We start from the raw sequence: 12,162 nt of genomic DNA on the forward strand, positions 1-12,162 counted from the left end.
CATGACTGTCGCTAGCAACTGCAAATTGCTCTGCTGTATGTCTTCCAGCCGGGTTGCTTGCAGACCTTGGCGGCTCCTGTATCGGCTGTGTGAATACTGCAGGATAAGGCACGAGGTGTTTGTAATGCTCGCAACAACTGTGTACAGCTGAGCAGAGTCCATGCTTATCATGCAACGGCATCCACATGGGTAACCCATGCTTATGAAAAAAGGTGAGAAAAAGGCTTGGTTTGTTTGCTGTTGATTTCATGGAGGGAGGTAAGTGCATCATGGGAGGCTGTAAACGCCATGTTCCCATAATCACCCACGCCAATGTTTTGGTCTCATAAGGCCTTGCAAGCCCAACCCAAAATTCCACTCGGCTACATGCGCTGTGGGATAGCTACCCACAATGCAGTGCTCTGTGCATCAGTGCAAGCCCTGCTAGTCAGGATGCACTCTGCCAACACAATGAGCTTAGTGTGGACACGCAACATCAACTTGCTTAAATCGGAGGTTTGATGCCGACTTACATGAAGTCGACAAGTTTGTAGTGTAGCCATGGCCTGAGAGGCAGCACACACAGCCCGGGGAGCATAGGGGAACTGGGAATAGAGTGGATCCTCTGGGAGCAGCATGAGGGGGATTCACTGGGACAATAATTCACTGAGAATTTGGTTTCTTTAAAAAACTCCCCAAATCCTTCCAAATGTCAAATCCTGAGAAGCCAGCACATCCTGCCTGGCCCCACTTCTTGCCTGCGAGACACCCAGAAATGGGCAGTCTGTCATTCGATATCCTGTCTCCACAGAAACCTCAAAACCATGCTGTTTTCTCCAAACAGCATCACATTGGTTACATTCCCAACATGTCGCTTTGCATTTCATCCCTAAGAGACACAGTCCCTAGATAATGTTATTGGTACAGTATGTGCCACAAAGATTTACTGTCTGCCACCAGGGACAAACTGTAAATGAGGTGCTGCATTGCAGTGTGTGTGTCCCTGGCAGGAGGGGTTTAATAACCAGATAAGGAGATTATCATAATACATATATTATTATATATATCAATGCACTGTACTGCTGCATGTGGTCTGGTGGGGTGTCTGATAATCATCGTTTGTAATAATTATCTAATGTGTCTTTAACTGGGATACTATAAATCCCAAACTCATGAATGAAAAAGCCTGTTTGACAAAACCTCCATTTCCTATTGGTTCTGCCTTCTTTTAACGCCTCTGTATGTGAGATGCCAGGAGACACGCTCCTCACGCTTACAACTCACTCCATTTAAAAGGCCTAATTGCCAGCTCAATATCTGATATGTAAAGTGTGGGGTATAGGATTCAGAATGTGAAGCATGAGATTATTCACTGCCTGTCACACACAACTCACAAGATTAAGGACTGGCAATAATATTTATCAGACATATTTCCAGCATTAAAAAGAACATATTAGAATAAACAGATTTTCAAAACACTGGGGAATAGAAATAGGAAAGTTTTAGAACAGTGATTAATGCCCTTGTCTTTCATTATATCATAGTCACATAACAAAACATCATATTTGGTGACAGGATCTGCAATGACGGCATAACACCCAGGGGTACGAATGTAGTAGGCAAGCTTTAAAATGTAATCATCCTTGCAAATGGTCAGCTAGGAAGGAAAGTCTCACCCCTTCCATCCTGTGTGTCTTCTCACTAATTAGCAGTTGTTTGGGCTGTTCTCTCTCTTTGCAATCCACCCTCAAAGTGAAAACCTTTAAGACTCAAGAAAAACTAAACTACTGGCAGAACTAGATAGATCAGTGTTTGCCCAAATTAGTACCCGTCTCCAGCTGTGCCTACTTCTGTAGAAAGATTTAGCTTCCAAATGAGAAATTAACTAACCACACCAGGCAGAGCTAATTAAACGCAGACTAATCTGCTGCCCCTTGAATTCAAAGTGCAGGGTTTGGGATTTAGAACCCTAAAGTACAAACTGTGGTCCCTGGGACCCGGCAGGGTAGAGAGCCCTCTCCACGGTCCTTACAACAAAGCATCTGGAGGGGCGAGCGGCGAGCGGCGAGCAGAGAGCGCTGAGTTTTGGAAGGAGGAAGGGAGGCCAGAAGGCAGCTTCCTGCTCTACACGGCTCTGGCCAGAGTCTCCCCAGATCCATTCATAGGGCCAGGGCCAGTACACTCTGGATGCTTGGCACTGCTCCAGCAATGCCAGGCAGCCAGAACCCCAGCTTAAGTGGCTACTCAATCCAGGTTGACAAGCGACTTTGCATCGCCGGAGCAGGGGAAGTAGCCAGCATGCACTGGTGACTCTTGCCCTCCCAGTGGCATGAGCACAAAGAGCAGCCAAGAAAGAGTTTATAAAATGATTCCATTTTACATTATTTTCTTTGAAAAAACATGAGGTTACAACCTTGGCTCCTCCCCTCGCCCACCTCCACAGTTCTCTGCATGAGAAGCCCTTAGCACAACTCTCTCTGAGCCATACAGCTTCCTCCATCCAACATGCTCCATGCTCTGCCACGGGCCTCATTTAGGACAGTGCCCAGACTAAGCGGCCACATGAGGAGCATGCAAACATGGCCTTGGAAAACCACCGACTCACACCTTCGCCCCTGCTGCTAAACTATTCCAGAGAGAGCGGTGACTCCATTACTGCTGCAGCGCCCAACACCCAGCTGTCTCCCCAGAAATCACTCCAGGGAGAACACGCTGGGCTGGTCCCATTCCAAAGCCAACCTCTTCCCCAGTGACTGAACGCGTGAAGAAGGGTCCCTCCAAACTAGCCGGAGTCGATTTAACTCTTCTTATGGATATTGTCAGAACTCAATCTCTGGATTTCCCCAGTTTCACTCTTTACTCCCTGGACACCCATATTGTGTTTGTTTCTCCCTTTGGTCAGATGAATCGTCCCAGCCATTTAGACAGACGAAGCCCATCCATGTCTCGGAACCAAAACCCACAAATCTGAACCTAGCATCTTCATGTTGTGGAAGTTATTTAAGCAAAGGAGGGGTTCCAGCAGCCACCAACCCACCTCTGTGCATCTCCAGAGCTCAACCCCTACAGCAGCTAGCAAGGAGCATTCTGGGTAATTATACGCAAAGGACCACCCCCCGCATTCAGACACATGCACAACTAGTGGAGACCAGGTGAAGGAAGAGGCAACATTTGTAATCTCAGTTTTCAAGCTTGGGCATGTAAGTTAGAGTGTTTAAATCCACACCTGAGACTCCAGCGCTAAGCGTCAGACATTCCAGGGATCCTTATAATCACTGAGTCAGACCTCCTGCCTAACACAGGCCAGAGAGCATCACCCACCAATGAACCCTCAATAAATAATAATACTCAAACCTTCACATTCCAAAGCCCGCTCCAAACACTGGCTAATTAACTGTCACAGACTCTCGGAAGTAGGTAAGTACCATTCTCATTTCACCAGTGGGGCCATTGAGGTAGAGAAGTTAAGTGATTCACCCAAGGCCATAGTGAGTCGCTGTCAGAGCCAGCATATGAATTACACAGGACCTTGCTCCCCGCCCTGCGTGCCAGTTCACTATATTGCTCAGCCTCTCCAGGCACTCAGGGGAGTGACCACCAATCTGCAGGCTCAGCTGTGGCATCACCCAAGTCTGAGAAATGGGCCCCCCGTCACACATTAAACTAGTTCCCCTTAGTAAAATACCTAACTCTTATCTAGCCCTTTTCCATCTCTAGACCTCTGACTACTCCACAAGGGAGACCAGCAGCATTATCCCAAGCACACAACTCGTACACAGAGGCCAACAGCTGCCTGCCAGCCTCATTCAACAGTGGGAGATGTTACCTCTTTCTTCCTTCTCTTGACTTTGGAAGTCTTGTTTTCTTTCAGCTTTTTGGATTTCTTTTTCTTCTGCGCAGTTACCTGCTCCTCTGGATAAAATTCCTCCAGCCCTTCCAGCACTCCATCCTCTTCTTCTGGAGACGACACAAAGGGGGAGGAAAGGGAGAAGTTACACAGCCAGGTTCACAGACACACACGAAGTACAGGAATTGTGTTTGATCCCGTGGGAGAGCATTGGCCAAGGAGCTCCATCAGCCCATGGGATACAAGGACATGTGGTCTCGCTCAAGTTTCTGTTTATTGTCTGACTCAGGTCCAGCTGTTAACCGAGCTGCCCCACCTTACGCTTTGTCTGCGCTGGCAACTGAACAACAAAACTTTTGTCTTTCAGAGGTGCTAAAAACACACACACACACACACACACACACACACACACACACAACCCCCCGAAAGACAAACGTTTTGCAGACAACAAGAGCCAGTGTGAAGAGCGCTGTGTCGGCGGGAGCGCTCGCGAACCCCACTCGCTGGGGGTGGAAGGTTTTCTCGCAGGAGAGCCGCAAATAGCGGCTACACGGCGTACTGTAGACATAGCCTTATGCTAGCGTCACTTGCCTCTCAGGCCAGCACTGAACTAGCTGCTAATGCCTCATGGAGACCCGTGAGTGTCTCAAGCAATCGAAACGTCAGCCCCATTTCCAGCTTCACAGACCCAGCTGTGTACATGCTGCTGCCCGATCCACTTGTGCAAACAGCTGTCTGTGCTCATGTAACTGGTGTGCAAACTCAAGTGGAACGCACTGCGGACACCAAATCGGAGGATGGGGTTAAAAACTAGTCCCCAAACTGTTACCCCTGTGTTTCTCTTCCCAGTTGTTAGTAATTATCACAATTATCCTTCCTATCACCTTATGAAAACAGTCACTTTGTATTCGTATTTGTATGAAAACAGTCACTTTGTTTCCACGGACACCCCCTGCCCCTGCTGCACACTCCTCCCACCACAAATCAGTTTGTGACACTTTAGGGATGACTGTGATGCCACAGAGCGGAGGCAAAAAGCTGCCCTACGGAATCTGCAAAGTGCTGGTGTCTTTAAATGCTGGAGATGCAAAGCTGCCAAATGGCCGGTCAGCTCCCAATTGGTTGTTTGGGAAATAGATAACAGCACAGTATCTCTGCAGGTAGAAGACAGGCAGAACGAACAGTGGCACTAGGTACTGATATTTAAATTTGGATTAAATAATGGGATCTGGAAAGCCAGTTTGCAGCCAGAGATAAATGTTCGTACTTTAGGGGAAGCAAATGGGTTTTTTGCCTAGCAGCGCAGTGTGGTAGCTGGAAATCAGGGACGGAGGGATTTTTGAGTGGGCCAAGTTAAGAGTAAACACAAAACAGAGAACTAATTTTTGGTGCAGTTATATGTTCTGATCTGAATCAATTTGCTATGGCAGATTGCCACATATTAGCCCAGGACCAGCATATCATGTACCATGGCCAGCTCTGTCTCTCTCACCAGCCAGTCTGCTGCAGCGTAAGTGATTCGTAGGAAGCTGCTCTGCTTCTGTTGTGCTGTACTAGAGGCGACACAACAGCGAGGCAGGTACTCTGCTCTCGTTCATTTCACAGAGAATTAGCATTGCTCAGCCATGGACAAGTCTTAGGTCACAGGTATTTGGCAATAGTATTTGGCAGTAACTGATATCTTAAATTTTGTCACAGTGCAGGTTCTGATGGATGCTAGGTCATAAAAGGGGGCCCAATCTTGCAAAAACTTACTACAAGGCATAATGCTTCCACCAGGAGCAGGCCAGTGGGTGCTGGAATGGCATTCAGTGCTAAGCTGATAGGAAGTGTTTGCAGGACTTGAGTCCCAGGTTTATGGCTACAGCACTTTGAAACTTTAAAAGATTTGTTCTAGTCAAGCACACACCACGCACACAGCTCTTCAGTGGAGGACAATGTCGGGCTGCTTAGGCTCAAAATCTGGGTTTGGTAAATTGATCAGGGTTGGGGTCATCCCCACAAAGCATAGAATTAACAGCAATATCTTCATTGTTTCATCTAGGTGTCAGTGCAAAGAGCTCTCTCTTGGATGCATCACTGTGGACACTGCCAGTGGGATGAGCCCACGCACAGAGCCTGGGACCTCGTCTCCAGCCTGCCGTACAACTGGTTTGGCCATCAGAAGAACAGCTCTGGTGTTCAAAAAAGTGCACTGCTATTATTTAGCAACCCTGGTGGGGTATTCAACAGGAAAGCTGTTTGGATGGTGGCGCAGCATCAGAGGCAGATCATGCAAAGAGGTCTCTAGTCTCTGACACTAATCTCCCTCTGCATCACCAGGGACATATATGAGGCCAGTTTTCCAGCAGGGTGGCAGCCCCCAGCAAGCAGTCAAGCATTGCTCCAGCATTCAACACAATGCAGTGGGAGGGGGCAGTTTCTGTTTGCTCTTACAGCAGTGCCACTAGAAACCAGCTCCCAGAGAACTGGAGCACAGTGACGCACCTTTTACAGCAGGGTAGGTGAGTTTCAGTGTAGCACAAAGTGCAGACTCCAGCTCTGGCTAGAAACATCCACTCCGAGAGAAGTCCTTATGGGATTTACTGCAGGGGTCCGGAAAGTGACATGGACTACACGTGACATGCCACTGGCCAGGCTTGCTCCACAGTCCAAACTGGGTGAGAGTCTAGCTACTGAACAAACAGGATTCGGTTTTCAAAGGGCCCTCTCTGTCTCAATGATCTGAGGGGTTACTGGCAAGACAGAGAAAACACAGGGAGGGAGATTGCAGGGAGATTAAAGGGGGCATAGAATCATTTGCGGCTTTCAATAATAAATGTATTGTCTGGCGGACAGAACAAGGGGTTGGGAGCAAGGAACTCGTGGGTTCTCATCCAGACTCCCTACACGGCCTTGGGGCAGGTCACTGACTTCACTGCCTCAGCTTTCCCATCTGCAAAATGAAGCTAAGGACACTTGCTCTCTCCCTCCCAAGGGAGCTCGTGAGGGCTGGCGTTTGGAAAGGGCTTGGAAGAGGCTGGGGGCAGAGTATTACTGTTACTGCACGGAGCTCCACAGCATGCAGCACCAAAGCAGAAGGATCATCTCTTCCTCTCTGCAGATGCCCAGGCCCATGAAGCCCCCACCACTGGCCTGCTCAGAAGCAAAGAGAGGCGTCTGGACACCCCTAATATGCTGCCTGCCATTGCTGATGTGGGCTTCTAGGTAATGAGGAAGCATTAGGCTTTTTATTGTTTACCCTTTAAGACCTTTTGAAATAGATCCTGTTAAAATGGATTCAATTAAATCAAAGAAAAGAGAGAAAACAAGTCTCTCTTCTGAGCGCCTCCCTCCCCATCTGCCTCTGGCTGCATATTCCAGCTCCTTCCCAGCACTGAAGGCAGTAGTGATGCTATGTCTTGGGAGAGGCTGTGGAGCTGCTGGGTGCTGCAATGACCCTGCACACCCTCCGGATGGCCCCGCTGACTCCTGGACAGACACAGAGCTGCCTGCACCGAAGCAAAGTGAAGAGTCAGCTCAAAGCATGCTGGCTCTACTGCTTTCATCCATCTGCTGCATCCCCACCAAGGCAAAGAAGCTCGGCACTAATTGCAATGTACCCTTTTATTTTCCTGTCATCATTATCTTCCAAAACTTGACATTCTTACTAATGAGCCTTGGCATTTTGTCAAATTGTTGCATTTCCTTAAGATCCAGTTCTGTGTTGTACTCTTCTGTTTTCTTTTTGAATTTCTAAACTTATACAGTAATAATACTCCAATCTCATTAGACTGGACAGATTTTGTGTTCAACTTCAAAACACAGCAGTTTAGACTTTGCCAAAACAAGCAGCTTAGCTCCATCTCAGTGAAATTTATTAGACAAGTGACAGAACCATGCACTGCAAGCAACACACTTCCCTCACCTCTGACAGGACCAGAATAATCTCCACTAAAAAGCACCAGATCAGAGTTCTTGGCCTCTCTATCAGGTGCATGAGGCTCTATATAAAAGCCATTCAGCATTGTTTGATTTTATTCACAACACTCCAGAGAAAAAACAATCTTTTGGGGCAGGAAAGGGGGCTTTGTATCCCAGTACAGATGTAGTAGTGATGGGATTCAGCCCCACAGACCCGAGTCTCACAATGGGAGAACAGAGCCCTTTGCTTTGAAAAGAAGTTTTAAAGACTTAAGAATTTTCATAATGGAGCTGGAGCCCAGGACTCCATCTGCAACGAGAAACATCCTGGCCTATTTTGTGCTTTTCCCACAGCAGTCTGTGCTCTGAGTCAGTCACTGCAAGATGCGGTTTAATATTGAGTGTTGGTTCCTAGTGATCAAGATGTCAAAGGGTGGGGAACGAGTCCAGGCAAAGATACCCTTGCTCTTCAGTGCACGTACCTGTTATACACACAGCAAGCTAGGCATATAGCTGCCTCCCCACCCCTTCTGCTTCTGCTGAATGCAGAGTTATCCCAAAAGATCCCCAAATGCTTTGCAGACTGTGCCTACAAGGACCACTTCCCCCACATCTGGAATAGCCATTCTGCTGTTCAGGGGGATAACTTCTCCAGCTGGAACGCTGCCTCAGGGAGACGGAAGGCAATCTTCCCAAACTGACGTTTGGCCAGGACACTGCATTTAACACCCTTATGCTGACACAAAACATGATGGGATCTTAGATGAGCACAAGCAGTCAAGACTGTTGGTTTCCCATCTCATCTCAGCCTTTAGCAGCGGTGTGGTCCCTAGCTCTGTACTGGGGCACTGGTTCAATACAGACGTAGCAGGAAGCTAAGCTACCTACTTAAACACCAGCACCATTTCCTGCAACATTTGGTGTTTTCCCCTGGTTTTACATCTGTCGTCCAAGTACTGACCAAACCCAACCACGCTCAGCTTACAAGAGAAACACTCAAAGCCTGAGGTAGCCTAACTACTCGTGAGCTTCTGGAGACCTTGCACAGGTGCGCAGAGACTGAGCAAATGCAGCCAGGGTTGATGGCTTTGGAAGACAGAGATATCTTGTGCCACATATGAACAACCTGGACAGACAGTTGGAAGGAACCAAAAGCTACCTGTGAAGCCAGAAGGTGAGCAACCCCTCATCTGCAAGAGTTGTATTAATTGAACTTTTCCTAGCTCTTCTGTGGGACGCCCATTCCACTCCAGGGAAATGGAAACTGAAGCCACTGGACACTTTTGAAGACGTTGGTGGTAACTTCCCAACTACAAAATGAGGATAACAATGCTTTGGAGAGATGTTAGCACTGTTACTGTGCTTCTCATTGGTAGCTCTAAGTGTGGTCACTTTCATTAAAACCAACCAGGAGACTGAGGCATTTGGGCAGAATCTTGTTTTGCTCAGTAACTGAGACCAATGTGCACCAAGTTTATGTTTAAAGTCAACCCTTTCACTCCACACTCCTGTTCCCAAGCACAGCAGCTCACTCACACGACTCTCACAGATAACAGAATCCCCATGGCCATCCAGCGACTCTGCTGAGCACACGGAGAAATCACAAGGCAGATTCCGCTGCATGTGATGGAGAGAGTTTGATTCTTAAGCTTAAACGCAAGATTGTGAACAACGGCCTGTCAACCTTGAACCCGTGTAAAGAAGCTGAGAGCAACTGTGGTAGGTCAGAGGACAAATACCTTGCATGCCCTGCCTACCTGCTTTTCAGTGGATTTAAACTCTCTCCAGCATTAATAAGTCCAGAATTCATGTATTTCAGCATTCAAGTTTCTCTCTCACACACACAATCTACCCCCCACCCAAAAAAAAAAAATGTTCAAGCTAAGCAAACATCTGGTGCTGCGATACAAGCACCCTGCAGAGACTTCACCCCCGACAATCCTTCTGGTTTACATGCGTTTGTTTTGTTTCTAGGGAAAGACCATCCACTCCCTTGCTGACAGACCATCTCCATAGTAGAGAAGAAGCCTCCTTGTTTCTGTGAGCTCTTCCTCCTGCACGGCTTGTGCGAGAATGCTTGGCCCTGATTTTGCTGGGATATTTTAAATTGAACGGAATGGAAAGATAAAACACTGACCAGGTCACTCTCATTAGTCCAAAAGAAGCAGAGGCATCTGCTACAATCACAGTCACTTGCTGGAAGCTGCAGCGTTGGAGGCCGAACTGGACCAGCTCAGCTTCTCTCAGAAAATGACAGCTCCAGTCAAAGGTCTGGGCAGAGCATAAGCCAGGCAGCTGCAGATGAAGACAAGGGACGGCGCCTACATGGGGAACAAATCTTTGATAATGGCTCTTCAGACAAGCAGGGAAAATTATAACACGATCCAGTGGCTAGAAGTTGAAGCGAGGCACATTCAGACTGGAAATAAGCTGTACATTTTTAACAGTGAGGGCAATTAACCATTGGAACAATTGACCAAAGGTCATGGTAGATTCTCCATCACTGACCGTTTTTAAATCAAGATGGGATGTTCTTCTGAAAGCTCTGCTCTAGGGATTATTGTGGGGAAGTTCTCTGGCTGGTGCTATCCAGGAAGTCAGACTAGATGATCACGATGGTCCTTTCTGGCCTTGGAATCTATGGGGCTATGAAATTTATGAAAGGGAAGCCAGGAATTCCCACAAGTTAGAAACGCGGCTGTTTTAGCTGAATGGCTAGAGATGCTAAACTGTTCAGATGTTTCATGGGGGCCAGGGGTGCAGTGTGACTCCAGGTCCAAACATGCCTTTTGAGTTATTCTCCCTTTCAAGGCTTTCAGAAGAAGTGACAATCCTCATTCTTTTCCCAGCTCCCAGACACACTGAGGAGCTGAAAGCCAGTCCCTCAGGGCTGGATTTTAAATCCAACAACCCTACAGCGTCTGCATTAATGGGTTCCAATTTTATTAGAGAAAGGGAACAATTATCTCGCCAGCGACTGATTGAGAAAATTGAATTAAACTTTCTTTGCAGGGGGAAATAAAACTCTTCAAAGGTTAGCAATGGTTTTCAGTGAAATTCATGCTCGTGAAAGTTGCTGCATTAGCAGCCCTGGACACTGAAGTTCTTTGCTTATCCTTTGACAGCTACAACCTGGTCAGCATGCCATCTTCTAGGAACCGGACAGAGACTCGCCAACTCCTGTGCAGACGGGACAAGAGCCACACGTCCAACTGAGCAATTCAGCATGGCTGAGAAACAGGCCAGAGAGAGACTGCTGAACTCTAACCACCAGCTGTCACGTAGAAAGAACACAAGGGCAATCCTTGTGAAGACCTGTGTTAACTGAAGGACCAAGGGGCCAGTCCCAGCTCTGCAGATGTGTGATGTGTTATGGAGAGGTGACAGCTACAGTCCTATAAGGCGGCTCATTTGGATCCCCCTTGCGACCCTAATAAAAAAATATCCTCATGCTTTCTAATTCTTGGTACACATCTCACTGAGACCTAAACAACGTCCTGAGCATTGTGATTAAACTGAACAAACTGACACTAAAAGCCACTGGAGAAAAGATGATGGGAATGGAGAGTATTTATCACTGACCTCTAAGCCAGCCTGTCCATCACCCCTGACCTGTCGCTGACCTCTGAGCCCACGTCTCAAAGTGAACAGAAACTCCAGGACGTGGTACTCCTCTTCCTGCTCTCCTCACCAAAACACCCTCGCAGGAAACAGGCTGTTATAACCCAGGTACCCCGGCCTGCACAAAACACCCTGGTCTGAGGGAGATGCAAGTGCTGGCACCAAGTCAATACTAATTCAAACAGCACTAACTCAGATGTGATACCAACTGCTTTTCAAGATGGAGAATCTTACAGCGTGAGAAACAACTTAACATTTTCTCTGCTGGAAACTTTATATTTGTTCTTTCTTCATGTTTTCCATAACTTCAAAGCAGAGTTATCTCCACCAAAAGCGCATGTTTTGTAATCAGAGTATGGAAAACATGCTAATTTGCAAATTTTAAACACCTCCAAACAAAGAACAATTAGTAAATGTAATTCTGCATATGGAGATTATTGGTAACTGAAATGAAAAATTAGGAAGAGAGAGGATGCAATGGTGATAGATTTTGCAGGTGAATTTGAGATGCACTAGTATCCTTAACAGGAAACAGCTGGACACAAGTTATTTTATTGAGTTCATGTTAATCTACCACACTCCCATCTCTCTCCAGCACATGCAAACTCACAGTCATTTATTTCCATGGCTCTATTGTGGGCCCTGATTATCTCTCTGATTGCACTTCAGTCAGGTGCATTAAGAGTAAAAACCAGAGGGATCTTAATAATCTCCTCCAGAGTCGTTTCTGGGAAGAAAGAAGAATAGAACCATTCTTGACACTGATGGGGAGGCATCCATCTGCAGACATGAAGAATTTTTCATGCTTTGGA

The 12,162-nt window shown here is 47.1% G+C and overlaps 1 protein-coding gene across 12 annotated transcripts in view; it reads right to left on the minus strand.

Moving 5' to 3' along the window:
• Window positions 1-12,162, minus strand: part of CHD5 (chromodomain helicase DNA binding protein 5) — an 85,869-nt gene that overhangs the window by 70,109 nt on the left and 3,598 nt on the right. For 10 of the 12 annotated variants that reach the window (XR_005590331.1, XR_005590332.1, XR_005590333.1 and 7 more), the window contains one exon: window positions 3,806-3,936. Coding sequence is in view for 9 of the 12 variants with exons in the window: in XM_039508912.1 (XP_039364846.1) it covers window positions 3,806-3,936 (131 nt within the window). In the remaining 3 variants the exon portion in view is untranslated. Of the gene's footprint in view, window positions 1-3,805; window positions 3,937-8,888; window positions 9,008-12,162 lie in introns of those variants that run through there. The other 2 variants (XM_039508913.1, XM_039508909.1) reach the window with 2 other exon arrangements.

Source organism: Mauremys reevesii, linkage group 21, assembly GCF_016161935.1.
Source record: "Mauremys reevesii isolate NIE-2019 linkage group 21, ASM1616193v1, whole genome shotgun sequence".
In the NCBI taxonomy this organism is placed as follows: domain Eukaryota; kingdom Metazoa; phylum Chordata; order Testudines; family Geoemydidae; genus Mauremys; species Mauremys reevesii.